General features: G+C 36.4%; 2 protein-coding genes and 1 long non-coding RNA gene across 3 annotated transcripts; all 3 read left to right on the top strand.

Annotated features, from left to right (window-relative positions):
- The first annotated feature begins 4098 nt into the window (after positions 1-4098).
- LOC129005730 (uncharacterized) lies at positions 4099-5923 on the top strand. Its single transcript, XR_008491859.1, has 2 exons — positions 4099-4352; positions 5833-5923. It is a non-coding gene; the product is annotated as an uncharacterized LOC129005730 (long non-coding RNA).
- A 1628-nt stretch (positions 5924-7551) lies between these two features.
- On the top strand, positions 7552-11822 carry LOC129005696 (uncharacterized). Its single transcript, XM_054434658.1, has 2 exons — positions 7552-11764; positions 11806-11822. The coding sequence occupies exons 1-2, from the start codon at positions 7552-7554 to the stop codon at positions 11820-11822; spliced, it is 4230 nt and encodes a 1409-aa protein (XP_054290633.1).
- Positions 11783-13316, top strand: LOC129005721 (uncharacterized). Its single transcript, XM_054434703.1, has one exon. The coding sequence runs from the start codon at positions 11893-11895 to the stop codon at positions 13033-13035; it is 1143 nt and encodes a 380-aa protein (XP_054290678.1). The 5' UTR covers positions 11783-11892; the 3' UTR covers positions 13036-13316.
- The last annotated feature ends 3412 nt before the right edge of the window (positions 13317-16728 follow it).

Below are 16728 nucleotides of genomic sequence, written 5' to 3'. Positions count from 1 at the left end.
GATACCACCATTTTGGTTTTTATTAATTTAATTTTAAATTTTGTGTAGGCTGATATGAGAAAACTGACCAAATCTTCTGATAAAACTTTGACATTCATGATCACTTCATCTCCCTTAATTACATATATTTTAATTTATTATCGACATTTTAAATTTCAATTTTGAAGTTGCAAAAATACTAATTATTAAATTTAAATGAATTTTTATTTATTTCACTCTTCTTTATATTGAATCACAAATCCTTCCATCTTCAGTTACTTCACTCACAATAAATTATTAGCAAAACTAAGTCAGCTGTTATAAACTTTATAAATATTGCTGTGCCTTATAAATTCAGTCTTTTGAAATATTAAAGAAACTATATCTATAGGTACTATAAAAAATGTTTAACAAATAATTTAGCATTAAAGACAGCAGGCAAACCTAATATGATTATCAAAGCATCAAGTACTAAAAAATGTAATAGCAAATACAGTATATGTTTCATTGCATCTCTGATTCTACACTCTACAAAAATATCAACAAACAACTTAAAAAATATATATATATATACAAACCAGTTCTTTTCATCAGTTCCATCATCCATTGCCTTTACATTTTCACACTTACCATTAAGTAAACATAGTAACAGATATTTAATTGATTTTAGAAACAAAAGAACACTGTGTACTGCTTAGTTTTATGATATTTTCCTTGGTTTAATTTAATCAGTGGTGTGGCAAAACAAATAATAAATGTATCAAATAAAGTAAATGTGAACTGAAGCTATGTTAAGATAAAATAAGAGTATTTTGTATTACCATTTGATAATTAAATATATAGGTAGTTACACATATAGGCTACAACAGATGTTAGAAAACAAAAATCAACGGTACAATTTAGTTATTGGTAATATTCTTTAGTTTAATTTAAGCATAGGTTTAGCAAAACACGATAACTTTAACTTACCTAAATATACATATAAAAAACAATGTGATGTGCAAGTTATCTTAAGTTAATCTAATACATGTTAAGCAGTTAGAATTTATTTAAAGTAGCCTCCAAATTTATACAAAACATCTATAGCCTACATTGTAATTGTCATACTGTTTCCATGAAAACGTATTCAATAACATTATTTTCATAACTTAGACACTTTAAAAAATCCAAAGCAGAGCCGGAGTTGATACAGCAACGATTATAGAATATTTTTTTTATAATCATTGACATAGTTTTAGAATAAATAATCCATGATAAAAGGTTAGATTAAAATAAACCTACCTCATAGTTATAGAAAATATTATATTTAATTTCTTTGTATCAGCTGTCTGAAATATGCAGTTTAGCAGTTCTTCTTGTTTACATTTAAATGTCAAAGCAAATGTAAACAAACATTGTTAGTGTTCTCATCACAGCCATGGAGACCAATCAATATTTACTTTTAAAATGTTCACCTAAGAACTTTTAAAGCCAAAGGGGCAAAGCCTACGGTCAGTATCGAAATGTGAATAGTCCTATAATGGTCCTTGGTATGGTAGCTATATTTTTGTAAAATTTAAGCCCAGTTGGTTCAGTAGTTTTTGCACCTATTAGTAATACACATACAGACACCATTAGATTTTTATATAATAGTATAGATATAGATTGCCGAAAGCCCAAAAACTCAAACAGACAACAGTTAAAAATGGCATCTATTCAAAGATTTCTTAAATTTTACCCCACTTTTTGTCATTGGAAAAATTATAACATTTGAGATAGGCCTACATACATTTTGAACAACTGTCATTTGGAGGCTCAGTTGTAGGTTGCGGCATTGTATTATAATTCTACTATAAAATACCTTTTTTATGAGTGTTAAAGTATTACACTAGGATTACTTCTAACAATTCTCTTCTGACTCCTAGCAAGCGGTTCCCCTAAAGAGGTGGCGTGTATCATTGAATAATGTGTTCAAATGATTATTATGTCCAGTAACTTGAATCCAAGTTTTATAGCTCTATTTTTATTATTTGTTAAATTTGAAATTCATTTTTGATGATGGTGAGTTAATGTTGTTCAAAGGTTTATTGCGGACATTTGTACTCATTATTGTCCTCAGCTTTTTTCCACCTTGTTTTTAAGAATAGCTTGGATACACCTGCATATACCGTTTAAAAGCACCAACATCTATTCCTATCAACCACACAGTCAGAAAACGTCCAACAAAAATGTTGCCAAATTTCTTCAGATTTAAAAGTAATTACAAACATCTCTTTGAATTCCTCAAACCTTTTCCGTGCTGTCCCACAGACTAACTCCGAACATAAACAAAGGATGTGCACTTCAGAATGCGACTCACGATTGTCAACGTACTTGCAGGATTAATTAAGTCCAACAATTACAAAACGGAGTACGGAAGATCTCCAGTTATGGTAATTGTGGCCAGCATCCTCAATCAATGAGTTCCACAGACAATGGAAGGTTCGAGCCATCTGTCTTTGGACACAATTACATCTCTGGACCGTTACTGCTGACATCTGGCACTTGGGAAATCTCTTTGGTCAAGTATGGCCATTAAAGAGTTGAAGCAGTTTAAGGGAGTAGGGTAAAATGCAGTACTTGAATAGCATGGCTTTGATAAAAGTAGTTTTCCCTGAACAAAACTTAGGCGGTTTTAGGGAAAGTCCACCAACACCTTTTTTGCTTAATTAACTGAAAAGGTCCTATTTTTTAGTTCACAGTAAGTGTAGCATAATTCAGAACTGCGTAATTCAGTTGAAATTAAAAAATAGCATTGTAACTGTTCAAATGGTGAACAATTGTGAATAATTATTATCTCTTACTAAGCCTACTTATTATCTCTGTACGGCCATATTGCTGGCTCTATCAAATTATTGTTGAAACCTATAAATTGAAAATAATAAAAATACTTAGAAATTAACATGCCTACTTATATTTTTTTATAAAAACCTTTCTAGCCTTGCATTGTGCTTTTGTATGAGTAAATAAATATATTTTCAGATAACATGGTTTCTCAGTTAAAAATACTTTTCAAGACGACACATGTCACAAACTACAAATATTGAGCAAGAAATGCCATCAAAGTAATTTACAACATTTTTTGAAAATTTCCAATACTGTATAGGGAACGTCTCCAGGATAAGATCTAGACCCTGGACGGATTTACTTTTCGTTTTGATGTCCTCAGAGGCCCAAAAACAACATCCGTTCCAATTCATGTATATACAGGGTGTTTCGTGACTCTCTACCAACCTTTTAAGGTATTATTTTAGGGTTCATGACAAATTTAAATATTGCATATAAATCTCTCTCTGTAAGTCAATGATTACTTGCAGACCCGCCATTTTGTATTTTTTGAAAACCGCCTTTTTCCTCAATAACCGCATTAAAATTCTGAAACGTTGCATGAATCTACAGACTTATGATTGACTGAGAGACGATTTGAATGTGATGTGTACATTTGTTATGAACTTGTTATGAAAGGTACAGAGTTACGAAATACCCTGTACTTAGATGTATGTTTATATAAAGGGTGTATACAAACTCTTTGGAAAGCATTTGTACTTGAAGAGATACCATATAACATACTAATAATAACTCCGATGACGAACGGTTTGGGGAATATTTTATTCATTGAATGATCAACCAAATTTGGCAACTAACACAATTAATATCATTATTGTTTTTACACTTATTACTCTTTAAACAATGCTAAATGCTCAAAAAATGTATACTTCACCCAATTTATCGCAGTTAGATGAATTAATGTAAGCCTTGAAAGTAACCGTTGATTTCGACGGGTTTCATCTAGTAACTAATAAGAGGTATATTTTTGTTTTAAGAAAACATTTCATGCACAATCAAATGATACTATAAATTCACTTATTATAATAAAGTTTTACTGTAACTATATTTAGTGAGTAATTTTTTTCTTTAGTTTATTGAAATTCAAATGATCGAAATTAAATTAAGACCTGGCACTGTGAATGCTAGTACAATCTTTTATTTATTAACCATTACCTGAAGTTTCATATAACTTTGAAACAGCGATGTTAAATTTTTGTGTGAAATTCATTACAGAAGTGGTATTTCACAATGCTAGAGTGCTCCACAGTTATGTAACAATCATTAAACATATGGTAGGCTAGTTGGGTAACCGTTCACCAGCACCATTGTAGGTCTATCGCTATTCACAGCCTTCTTCCAGAGGATTCACTATGAGGTTCCTGGTTCTCCTGCTGCTCATTGCGGTCTTGGCGACTTCCGAAGCCTGTGAACCTTCTGGATGGATGTCCGAAGCATCCGGAAAGGTCGTGGAATGGATCGATCCTTCTTACTGGTCGTCTAGGAGTTCTAAATTAATCAGCCGTTAGGTGAGCTTAGATAAGAAAACGTGAATGTAATTTTTTATCCTGGTAAACATTTTTATATTAATATTATAATTTGAAATTCATTGTTATGATCACTTGATGGATATCCAAGCTCTCAACAACCTAGATCCCGACATGAGATGAAATTTTGTATAATTTATAAAAAAGTAATATTATGATGATTGTCAAGTTTAAAAAACTCAAAATCTTATACAGCGGTAGTACAGGGTATTTATAAAAAAAAAACTTTTCATATTCAAACAACCATAACATCTTTTTTCCACTTAAAGCTATGAAATGACAACCAAAGTCTAGGAAATTATTTCAAGTTTTGGTACATAATAAGGAGTATACCTAACTTCAATGTGTTTTCCTTAATTTGTACGTAATAATCGAGTATAAATTCCAGTTTGGACCTGGAATAAGAAAATTTATTCCAGCAGACGCTCTTTGAGTTCTTTAGTGTTCATTTTACGCAGCAACAATACAATTGTATTGCTAAAGCAAACCAATCAGCTGATAAAACTGCTACTGATTAAAACTTAATTAGCCACTCTTTCATGTGTTGTTTTAGAAAACTGATTTGTTCCATGAGAAGAGGATGGGAGGATAAAGTTGTAAAAGTTTTTTATATAAACACCCTGTACTTTTAAGCAATTTAGTGACTACTTACAGTTCAAAAGTTTACATTTGCACAACATTTCGGAGAATTTTGTAAGTAAGAGATAAATTCAAAACACACTGTTTCTTGAATAGCTTCTTTCTTCTAAATTTATTTATGACAATTAGTATATCTCGTTATGAATGTGTAAAAACAATATTTGTCTGCCTAAATGGGAAAAATTGTTGGTTTAATATAATAATGATTATATTTTAACCTAGTTGTCCTAATTTTGCGAAACAATTTACTTTATTGTTGACGACGATAAGTTTGAAATTTCCATTCCCATTGCAAAAAAGTGTAGGAAACTTACAACAACATGATTCAACTTTGGCGTTCTGACACAAAATCATGTTTAAAATATTATTAGGTATAAGAGATTTGTATCTCTTATTTGCAGACAAAAAAATCCCTACTTCAACTGAGGAGAACTCTTAACTACAAAGTCTTATAGTTTGGCATGAGCTCCGATTGATCATTAAAGGTGTTTCACAATATTTATAAAAAGAAAGTTAATGGAGATAAAATAAACACACCTACATGTTTTTTACAAAATACTTTGTTGTAATTAATTTTACTCTTGTATGAATTTTGTACTCTATTTCGATTACATTACCGGTTGTTCAAAAACTTAAAAAATGTTACATATAGATAAATATATGTTTAAAAAAACGTTTTAAATATAAAGCTCTTTATTTTATTTTTTTAATCAGTTTGCCAACATTTACTGCAAGCTCCCTTTTGTAGTTGTTTAAAAAATCTATTATTTGGTTAAGATTGATAGTCAAGCCATTTTTATAATTCGTTATGTTTTTTTTTCAGTAAAGTTCCGTCAACTGGAAGAGCCATTCCTTCTATACTGATTCCATGCTTCTCCTGCAGAAGTAATTCTTTAATAAAATAATTAACCGAACAGTTCTTATTATTCATTTCATACCCTCCAGCCAGCACCTTGCTACCATACCTTTAAGTTTTGTATTGTATTGTTAACTAAGAGCTACACTCTATCTCTTCAAAAAATCCCAATAAGTATATTATGTAGATGAGTAATGAGACACAGAAACATAATTGCAATACAAGTAAATATACTCAAAGTCAATGATAATTGATTTAATTGAGGACTATTCATTAACAAACCCAATGTCAAAAAAGCCTCATGTGCCATACAAAGCATGCGAGGGATGAAAACCTACATTTCCCTAGGTATGCAGTCTCAGGTCAAAAAGGTGAACTATCAAACTTCTTTCTAAACATAATATTTCATTTTGATTACTATAGGACCCATATGCTGCTCTGCAGCGTTAAAATAAATACCATATCTATATAAATAAAATTAGAGTTTTGTCTGTACATTGCTTAGAATAATGAACTTTTTGGTTATTTTTACATTTCATAGGTCAGAGAAACCGAATCAAACCTTATCTCAATTTCTGTCTGTCTGTCTGTCTGTCTGTCTGTCTGTCTATCTGTCATTCTCTTGGTAACGCTAAAATACGCACTTTATTACAACTACTCCTCAATAACTATAGCACTGTCCCGCCTGAAACTTATTTTCCAAATACTATACATATATGAGATGGTTTTAGACGTATTTCATCGAATATGAGACAGTTAGATATTTAACAGTAAACCCTTGAAAATCAAGTTTTTGTCGATTTTTGACGTGGAATTTCTGGAAGAATGTTGCTTTGTTTACAACTAATCATATGCACATGGTTTTAATTGAAATACAATCTTAATTTTGACATTGGCATACAGCTGTGATTAGAAAACGTTAGCCTATTTGAACTCAAGGTTAACCATAGCCTTATCGATTCACACAACTTAAAAACCATACGAAATGTATACTATATTATATAACTGAACACCAGTTCTGCTAATTATAACAATGGGTTTTGTACATTTCATCCATTACCGTACAAATAATTAAAATAATAATACATTAATTGGTTAGAAGTAAATTTAATTCAAATTACAGATTCAATACAAAGTATTCAATATAAAAGTTAAACATTTTAGATAACAAAATTACGATCAGCTGATTGTTATTCTTTAATATCTGTGCGCTACTAACCAGCAAACAAACTTGACCAGTTTATTATTGTTCATTACTCTTTACACCAAAATAAAAGTTATAATAGTTAATAATGTCCTAAATTATTTCACGTTTATAAATAAAAGAAAATCTACTCTTCTTTTAATTTATTTTTTTTTGAGGTAATGTTTTTAAAAAAGTTCATATTCCCATATGAATTTGCATCAATCAGATGTTTCATACTGTACAGTAGAGATATTCGTTGACATAGTGTCAAACACAAATTAAATTTGTTTACAACTAAACATATGGACAATATTTTTGTTGCTTTAGTTGAGAGGTTACAAGTTAATCTTTAATACATTATTTGTTGAAATATTTTCTATTGTTTCTAAATAAATATGTCCTGAAGAGTATGCCTCGCAAGAGAAAAAGCAATTTGGGTAGAAAAACAAATAATGCCAAGAGACAAAAATTGTGTGTATCCACGGAATCAGTTGATTATGATGATTCGGACTCTGATGATGGTGTACATAGCAATAAGTTCCGTTGTGGTTGAAGATTATGCACGACCTTCAACCAGTCGAGAGCGTGTCGCCCTATTTAGGTCTCAGCAGAATGAAAAAGAACGTGAAAGCAGGCGAGACACTGAACGTTTAAGATTTAGCCAAAGAATACAAAATGAGACGGAAGAGGAGCGAGAAGCTCGACGGAACAGGGACCGAATACGGCACGTCCAGAGAAAAGAAAATGAGACAGAAGAGGAGCGAGATGCACGTCGGTGCAGCAACCGAATACAGCAAGTTCAGAAGAGGGGAAACGAGACAGAGGTTGAGCGAGAAGCACGTCGGAACAGTGACCGAATACTACACGTTCGGGGGAGGGAAAACGAAACAGAGGAGGAGCAAGAAGCACGTCGGGAGAGTGACCGAATACTACATGTTCAGAGGAGGGAAAACGAGACAGATGAGAAGCGAGAAGCACGTCGGAACAGTGACCGAATAATACACGTAAGGAAGAGGGAAAATGAAACAGAGGAGGAGCAAGAAGCACGTCGGGAGAGTGACCGAAAACTACATGTTCAGAGGAGGGAAAACGAGACAGATGAGGAGCGAGAAGCACGTCGGAACAGTGACCGAATACGACACGTACGGAAGAGGGAAAACGAAACAGAGGAGGAGCAAGAAGCACGTCGGGAGAGTGACCGAAAACTACATGTTCAGAGGAGGGAAAACGAGACAGATGAGGAGCGAGAAGCACGTCGGAACAGTGACCGAATACGACACGTACGGAAGAGGGAAAACGAAACAGAGGAGGAGCAAGAAGCACGTCGGAACAATGACCGAATATTACACGTCCAGAGAAGGGAAAACGAAACAGAGGAGGAGCAAGAAGCACGTCGGGAGAGTGACCGAATACTACATGTTCAAAGGAGGGAAAACGAGACAGTGGAGGAGGGAGGAGCACGTCGAAACAGTGACCGAATCCTACACGTTCGCAGGAGGGAAAATGAAACAAGAGAAGAGAGAGAAAGTAGGCAAGAACGAGATAGAGTTCGGCAAAACCAACGTAGGAATAATGAAACTCCTGAAGAGCGGGAAGCTAGACATATAATCGACAATGATAGGTACCGTCGCACTGTTGAAGAGCAAACTCTACTTTTGCATGACGAGGCGACCCGAGTGGAGGAACTTCGAGCAAGCCAGGACATTGCTGACAGAAATGCCCGTGTTGCCGCTGATTCTGAAAGACATAGGGTGAACAGAGTCGTTGAGAGCGACGCAGAAAGACAAACTAGGATCGCGCGGGAAAGAACTCGGCATGTCGAAAGAAATTTAACAGAATGGCGAGACACACACAACAGTGGATTCCAATATGATCCTTTTACACGTTACAGTGAAGCTGCCAATATTGGAGATTTTGATAAAGTTTGTAGGTTTTGTCACGCTTTGAGTTGGTCAAAGGAACCACGTGGAATATGTTGTGCTTCTGGTAAAGTGTCCATACCGTCTATTTTGGAAGCACCTGAGCCGCTACGTACATGGATATCGGACGAATCACCTCAATCGCGAAATTTTCTTAGACATATCAGGGCCTACAATAGTGCGTTCCAAATGACTTCTTTTGGAGGTAATGAAATCCGTGAAGGACCATATATGCCTACATTTAAGGTTCAAGGACAAGTGTACCATTTGATCGGCTCTCTTTTGCCACCCCCTGGACTTCCGCCGTCTTACCTTCAGATTTACTTTGTTGGGGATGACCAAGTCCAGCTTCAAAGAAGGCAAAGTTTATTTCAAGACCTTGATCATGACATGTTGGCCGCTTTGCAAAACATGCTTCAGAATAATAACGCCTACTTGCTCAGCTTCAAAACTACTTTAGAAACATTTCCTGTAGATTCACCTGATTTCAAAATTGTTATTAGAGCCGACAGACGCCCTGCAGGGGACCACCCAGGTAGATACAATGAACCAACAGTCAATGAGGTTGCTATTTTGATGATTGGGGATCCAAGTGACCATCGAGACATCATTTTAAATTCAAGAGAACAGGGTTTGAAACGAATATATGAAACCCACCGATCTTATGATGCCCTACAATATCCCCTTATGTTTTGTAGAGGCGAAGATGGATATAGTTTCAATTTATATCATGTAAACCCGGTTACTAAACAACCAACCACAAAGAAAACTAGCTCACGAGAGTTTTACGCCTATCGCATTATGGTTAGAGAAGGTGAAGCAAATCACATTCATAAATTCAAACAGCTTTTGAACCAGTACTTGGTGGACATGTACGCTAAAGTTGAGAGTGAAAGGCTGCTGTATCTTCGTACGCACCAAAAGGAACTGAGAGCAGAGAATTACATACACCTTCAAGACGCTTTAAGACGAGACGACAACGTAGAAGAAATGGGGCAAAAGATAATTTTACCTGCCACCTTCACTGGAGGTCCTAGATATATGCATTCTCGCACACAGGACGCCTTTTGCTATGTTCGGAAGTTTGGTCGTCCAGAACTTTTCATAACAATGACAACAAATCCAAAATGGATAGAAATCACGAGTGTAATTGGAGAAAGGCAGTCTGCTCACGACCGGTATGATGTGGTATCACGAGTTTTTCATTTGAAGCTTAACTGTATGATTGCTGTTCTTATGAAAGGCCAGATTTATGGCTCAGTTCGCTGCTACATGTACTCTGTTGAATGGCAGAAACGTGGTCTTCCACACGCTCATATCCTGATTTGGCTTGAAGAATCCATTCCTCCAAATAGAATAGATCAAGTCATTTCTGCAGAGCTTCCAAATCCTGAAACTGATCCTGAACTTGCAGATATAGTCAAGACTCACATGCTGCACGGACCATGCGGAGCTTTTAATGTGCGACAGCGCAAGCTTCCCTGTATGAAGGATGGTCACTGTAGCAAAAGATACCCTAGACCATTTGTCAATGAAACGGCAACAGGAGACAATGGATACCCAACATACAGAAGGCGCTCCCCAGATGATGGAGGCCATCATGTCCTAATCAGAGTAGGTAACGATGAAATCCCTATGGACAACCGATGGGTAGTACCTTACTCGCCTGTATTGTCCCGAACATTTCTAACACATGTTAACGTTGAGTACTGTAGCAGTGTAAAATCTATAAAGTACATCTGCAAGTACATAAACAAGGGCAGTGACCAGGCCACATTTGCAGTAAGTAATGACACAGACGAAATTAAAATGTACCAAAGTGGTCGGTATATATGCACATCTGAGGCGGTATGGAGAATTTTATCATTTCCTATACATGAGAGGTTTCCCGCTGTGTTGCATTTAGAGGTCCACCTTCCAAATGAGCAAAGAGTATATTTCCAGCCAGGCAATGTTCGGGAAAGAATGGACCAAAGTACAACTCTTTTGGCCTTCTTCAATCTCTGCCAGACGGACGCCTTTTCAAGAACCCTCCTCTACAACGAGTTGCCCTATTATTACACATACTCTAAACAAAGAGGTTGGTCCAGGAGGCGGAGAGGACAACCAGTACCAGGACATCCTGACGTGAGACAAGATCCGTGCATCGGTAGGGTGTACACTGTCCATCCAAGCTGCAGTGAGCGTTACCATCTCCGACTCCTCCTACACACTGTTCGAGGTCCAACATCTTTTGAGGATCTCAAGACTGTTGATGGTGTGCTCCATCCAAATTTCCAATCCGCATGGCGTGCCCTTGGTTTACTAGAGGATGATGCGTGCTGGGAGGGCACTCTTGCAGAAGCTGCTGTTTCTGACAGTCCCACCAAGTTGAGGGATCTCTTCAGTGTCTTATTAGTATTTTGCAATGTGAGCAACCCTCTTGAGCTCTGGATCAGATTCAGAGATTCCCTCTCAGAGGACTTTTTGAGATCTGCACATCAAGTCGACATTAACACCACCTTTGAAAACAATCCTATCATATATGACCAGTGCCTAGCAAGCATTCAAGAGACAATCACTCGCATGGGAGGACTTGGGCTCGAAAGCTACAACTTACCAGTACCAGCCATAGATGTCAATCAGTTAAACCATGATTATATCAGAGAGACAAGTTACGACCATCCCGAACTCATTAGGTTTATTGAACAGTGTACGCCAACTCTCAACGAGGAGCAGCGCCAAGTGTATGAGCAAGTTTTGACGAGCATAAATGGACAAAGAAACAAGATGTTTTTTCTTGATGCTCCTGGAGGTACTGGAAAGACCTACCTCATAAAGCTGATTCTCGCAAAGGTTATATCAAACAGTAAGATTGCTCTTGCTGTGGCCTCTTCTGGCATTGCAGCAACCCTTCTGCCAGGTGGAAGAACTGCCCATTCCATGTTCAAAATCCCAATAAATGTAGAGCATATGGACATCCCGATTTGTTCTATATCGAAGAGCGCTCCCATGGCACGAGTTCTACAAGCAGCCTCCTTAATAGTCTGGGACGAGTGTACGATGTCCAATAAACTGACAATCGAGGCCCTCGACAGAACACTCAAAGATATGAGGAACAGTAATAAGATCATGGGTGGAGTGACGGTATTGTTCTCTGGTGACTTCCGCCAAACTCTGCCAGTTGTAGTGAGAGGCACAAGGGCGGATGAAATTAACGCCTCTATGAAAAGATCTACCCTATGGCCAATAATGAACAAACTGGCGTTAACAAAGAACATGCGGGCCAATATTGGAAATGAGGTGGAAGAATTCTCCAATGTTCTGTTAAAGTTGGGAGATGGAAAGCTGGGTAACGTTGATGGAACTATCGATATACCACCTTCTCTTGGTGTTATTGTTCAAACCCAAGATGAACTCATCGAGAAAGTCTATCCAGGAATTGAAGACCTCCCAAACAAGAGCAGTGCCTGGTTATGCAATAGGGCTATTCTCACTCCAAAAAATGAAGTTTCAACAAAGATAAATAAGAAAGTGATGTCCCTATTCCTAAGCGAGGACAAGACATATTTGTCGGTGAACACAGTTCTAAGAAATGATGACGCAGTGCACTACCCGGCAGAGTTTCTTGACTCGGTGACAGCACCTGGACTACCCGCCCACGAACTTAATCTTAAAATTGGTATTCCCGTTATGCTTCTAAGAAATTTAAACCCTCCTAAATTATGCAATGGGACTCGGCTTCGAATTCGAAGTCTCCAGCGAAATGTCATAGAAGCCGAAATTCTAACAGGCTGTGGTGCGGGAGAAGTGGTGTTTGTCCCCCGGATCCCCCTCATCCCAAGCAACTATCCCTTTGAGTTTAAGCGCCTGCAATTTCCCTTAAATCCATGTTTTTCCATGACGATCAACAAATCGCAAGGTCAGACACTGTCAACAGCAGGGATTGAACTAGGTGACGCGCAATGTTTTTCACACGGACAGCTGTACGTGGCGTGCAGCCGAGTGCGATCGCCAACCAACCTTTACATACATGCCCCAGGCGGTCGAACCACTAATATAGTATATGAAGAGGCATTAAGTTAGGCAACCTTTTAATTTTTTGTGTTTTTTGTTTTTCTTCACTATTTAATATTTATTTTCAATGTATGTCATTTGTTGTTTTTGAAATTTTGATATTGTAATTTCGCTGTGACAAATGTTAAGCGCTTCAACTCTGCTATCTTTGCCAACTTTGTTATTTAAAACTTTCGAATATTTTTTAAGATTTAAGTTTTTTAATGTATTTTTATGTACTAAATTATGTTAAAATAAATTAATCATTGTTATTACAAAAAGTTTGTAACCTTATTCTTGAATAAACCCGTACGAAGAACGGGTACTCACAGCTAGTCCGTAATATGTACAGTAATACAGTAGTTCAAACGATGAATACCTCAAATTAAAGCCTAGTACCAGGGGACCGAGCATTGTTCGAGGTGTTTGATTTGTTCAATTAGTAAGAAAAATAAAACCTAAAAGCCTACAAATATTTACTTTATCATAGGTAAGAGTTTCCAATCTCCACTTACAAATTCATTATGCTTGTAACTCCTCCGATCGAAAATTGCCCATTAGCAAGCTCTCGATAGTTCTACTCTCGGCAACGCTGGATAAGGTAAGCAAAAGAAAAATTTGGCTTCCCCAGGTCCACCATAGCCTGGTCTAAATTACATCCTTTGGCTGAGATGTACCGAAATTGCATTATGCAAGATCTGGGAAATGCTTTCGTTACATTTTAATCCCTTCTATTTCAAGGAAGCTCATGAACAATATAACAGCTCGTTGTACAATGTGGGTCCAAAGGCGTTTTGCAAATTGCAATAAAATTATAATTAGGGAATCTTCAAGGTAATTTTAACTGTCAGCGAATTTATATATTATTTCTGCTGCAGGGCTGCAGTAAATTCCACCATTACATTGGCCAGCAGAGGTCCAATAGTATTGCATAACAAGAGTAGAATGAGGATCATTAAATACTAGCTGTACCCACGGGCTTTGCCCCGTTTAACTTCATAAGTATTCGAATGGCTCATTCACGTCCTGGTTGAAGTTCGTTCGCTACGCTCACTCACCTTAAGGTTGGAAATTAGCTGTTGTCATAAATAAAAAAAAAAATAATAGTGCTGCACCCTGTTGGTAATCCTTGTAAATTTTATGCTATTGAACATCATAGAACAGAACCAACTTGTTTAATTGAAACAGCTGTTAAGATTCATTAATTCCTTTAAAATATGAAAAATCATAAGGTTAACATGGGGAACTACAGAGCCACTGGGGCGGAGCCCGAAAAAAATTTTGAGATAAGAATATGCTTTAATGTTAATCGGGAATGTGAGCTATCATCATGCCAAATTTCAGCCCAATCCGTCCAGTAGTTTATGCGTGATTGAGCAACACACACATACACACACACACACACACACACAAACTCACAAACTTTCAGATTTATAATATTAGTAAGATTTGAGACTATATGTTAAAAAATATGGTCGAGAATGTGTAATGGTTTTACTCACTTTCACTCGTGTTTTGAATTCACTCACTTTTCACTACTACAAAAACTAATTATTTTATTAATTGATATTTCTCTGTTACAGTTAGTAATACTGTATTATAAAAATCATAGAATTTTTTCTGTTAACGTTCAATTTAAAGTTAAAATTTACATTGATTGTACAGTTTGTTGCAAATTGACACAGTTGATGAAACAATAACAAATCTGTTTTTTTTTTACGTCGGAAAATAAAAAAGATAGTAGTTAACATTACTTTTCCATTGTAAACATTATTTTTCCGTAGTAAACAATGAAATGATGAATTTTTGCAGGTGACGAACATGTAACGAACCTTTTTTTTTACCACGCAATACGAAATTGAGAAAATACACACAATATGCACACTATAACAGTCCACAACTGGAACTTTAAGGTTATGTGGAGAAATATTTAGGGTAATCAGTAAAAATAATAATAAATACTGTAGTTGCTAAGCAACGGTGACAATAAAACAAGTCTATATTTCAAAGCATATAGACAGCTTGTGTGTTAAATCAAGGCCCCACTAGAAAAACTTTTTTCTAGTGGGGCCTTGGTTAAATATACAAGATTAATGTTTTAAGTAAATAAGCGAACAGCTGATATTCGGTCCTAGGGCTACAAAAACCTTGTTCACAAATAACGATGACTAATGGCATGGAAAGCAAAACGTCAGACCACTAGACGGTATTTTAAAATTAAATATATAAACTAGCTGTGTACCCGTTCTACATACGGGGTGAACAAAATATATAGTACAAACAATACAATGGGGAACCAATTTTATTATGTCAAGTATAAATTCAAGCATTTAATTTACAGTAATAATAAAAAGAAAGAGTTATAACTAACACAATAGTAAGTATGGAATATTAAAAAGAAATAATAATATAGATACTATATCGAAATAATTACAGTTAAACTATTAAACATAATGATAGTAGTATTAAAAAAATTACAATAAAACATTTAAATGAGAAGTGGTATAAATTGTGGTATTTAGAATATCTTTCCCTTCTTTCACCCGAGGTTTCTTTCATTGACAAAGAGTCAATGTGACAATGACAATGTGTGTGGTTTATCTGAGTGCCTCCTCATACACTACGTTTGCAGTATGGCCGCCCGAGGCATGAATGAAGAGGCTTTTGCTGGATCTCACACTGGAATACGCAACCATCGATGTATTATACATCGATGTACGCAACGTACAACTGTCCGTGAGAGAAACATGCTGATCTGTTCAGTTTGGTTGGGGACAACATCTAGTCTTTTGATTTATTAATCGTCATGGCGAAGCAAAATGTGACGCGGAAATGTAGCTGCTTGAACTCTCGGGTAGTTGCTAGGAATTAATGGAATAATTGGGATAATTAACAATACCCCAGCCCCACAACCAGTGAGAATCTCTGCTTCAATGATGTACTGGAGACTGCAAATACAAAGACGCGTACCATTACACAATTTGGCTGGATGTAAGTTTCTTAGCAGCATCACTGGAGCTCCAATCTTCAGGGTGAGCTCATAGGCAGGCAAACCGGGTGCTGATACTGAGTCGAAAAACTCTGCTGGATAGTTTACAGCATCATCTTCTCTAAGTATGGTGTTCACTGACTTATACGTAAGTTATTTAACGTGGAAGAGAGTCATCGCCTAAATGTTTATCTGCATTGCTTGCTCGTTTTTAGGTATCAGAATTGCACAATATTCCAGGAGCAGCTGATATTATCTAATTTACAATAGATCACTTGACTTGTAAGGTAAAACTTAAAACAAAATGAGTCTAATACCGCACAAAACTGGGTTTTTGAGTGTTCGTTATTTTATTACTAATGGACGTAGACAAGTTTCAAGTAAAAACCTTCTCATGCATGTAGAGAATACATCAAAATAGTTTCATCATAATCTGTTTTAGTTGTTTTCCCGGACCAGCTCTGGCAGGAGAGCTGGGAACAGGAGTCGCGGGGACGCTGGACCAGGAGACTGATTCAGCAAGTCCAACCATGGGTTGACCGACGGTATGGTGAGGTGGACTATTACCTTACCCAGTTTCTGACAGGTCACGGGTTTTTTCGGTCATACCTGTTCAGGATGGGCAAAGCCGTGTCACCCAATTGCACACGATTAGGTTCACGATCTACTGCCCAGGCACTCCCGACAACGCAGAGCACACCTTCTTCCGCTGCCAGCGTTGGGAAGGTTCCCGC

This window comes from Macrosteles quadrilineatus, unplaced genomic scaffold (genome assembly GCF_028750875.1).
Source record: "Macrosteles quadrilineatus isolate MER2022 unplaced genomic scaffold, UCM_ALF_1.0 Scaffold_31__1_contigs__length_1484076, whole genome shotgun sequence".
Taxonomy (NCBI): Eukaryota; Metazoa; Arthropoda; class Insecta; order Hemiptera; family Cicadellidae; genus Macrosteles; species Macrosteles quadrilineatus.
The sequence above is the reverse complement of the archived record's forward strand: the minus strand, read 5'-3'. Positions and strand labels throughout refer to the sequence as shown.

Coding starts and splice junctions, on each gene's coding strand:
- LOC129005696 (XM_054434658.1), top strand. CDS start 7,552: ATGATTCGGACTCTGATGATGGTGTACATAGCAATAAGTTCCGTTGTG.
- LOC129005721 (XM_054434703.1), top strand. CDS start 11,893: ATGTTCAAAATCCCAATAAATGTAGAGCATATGGACATCCCGATTTGT.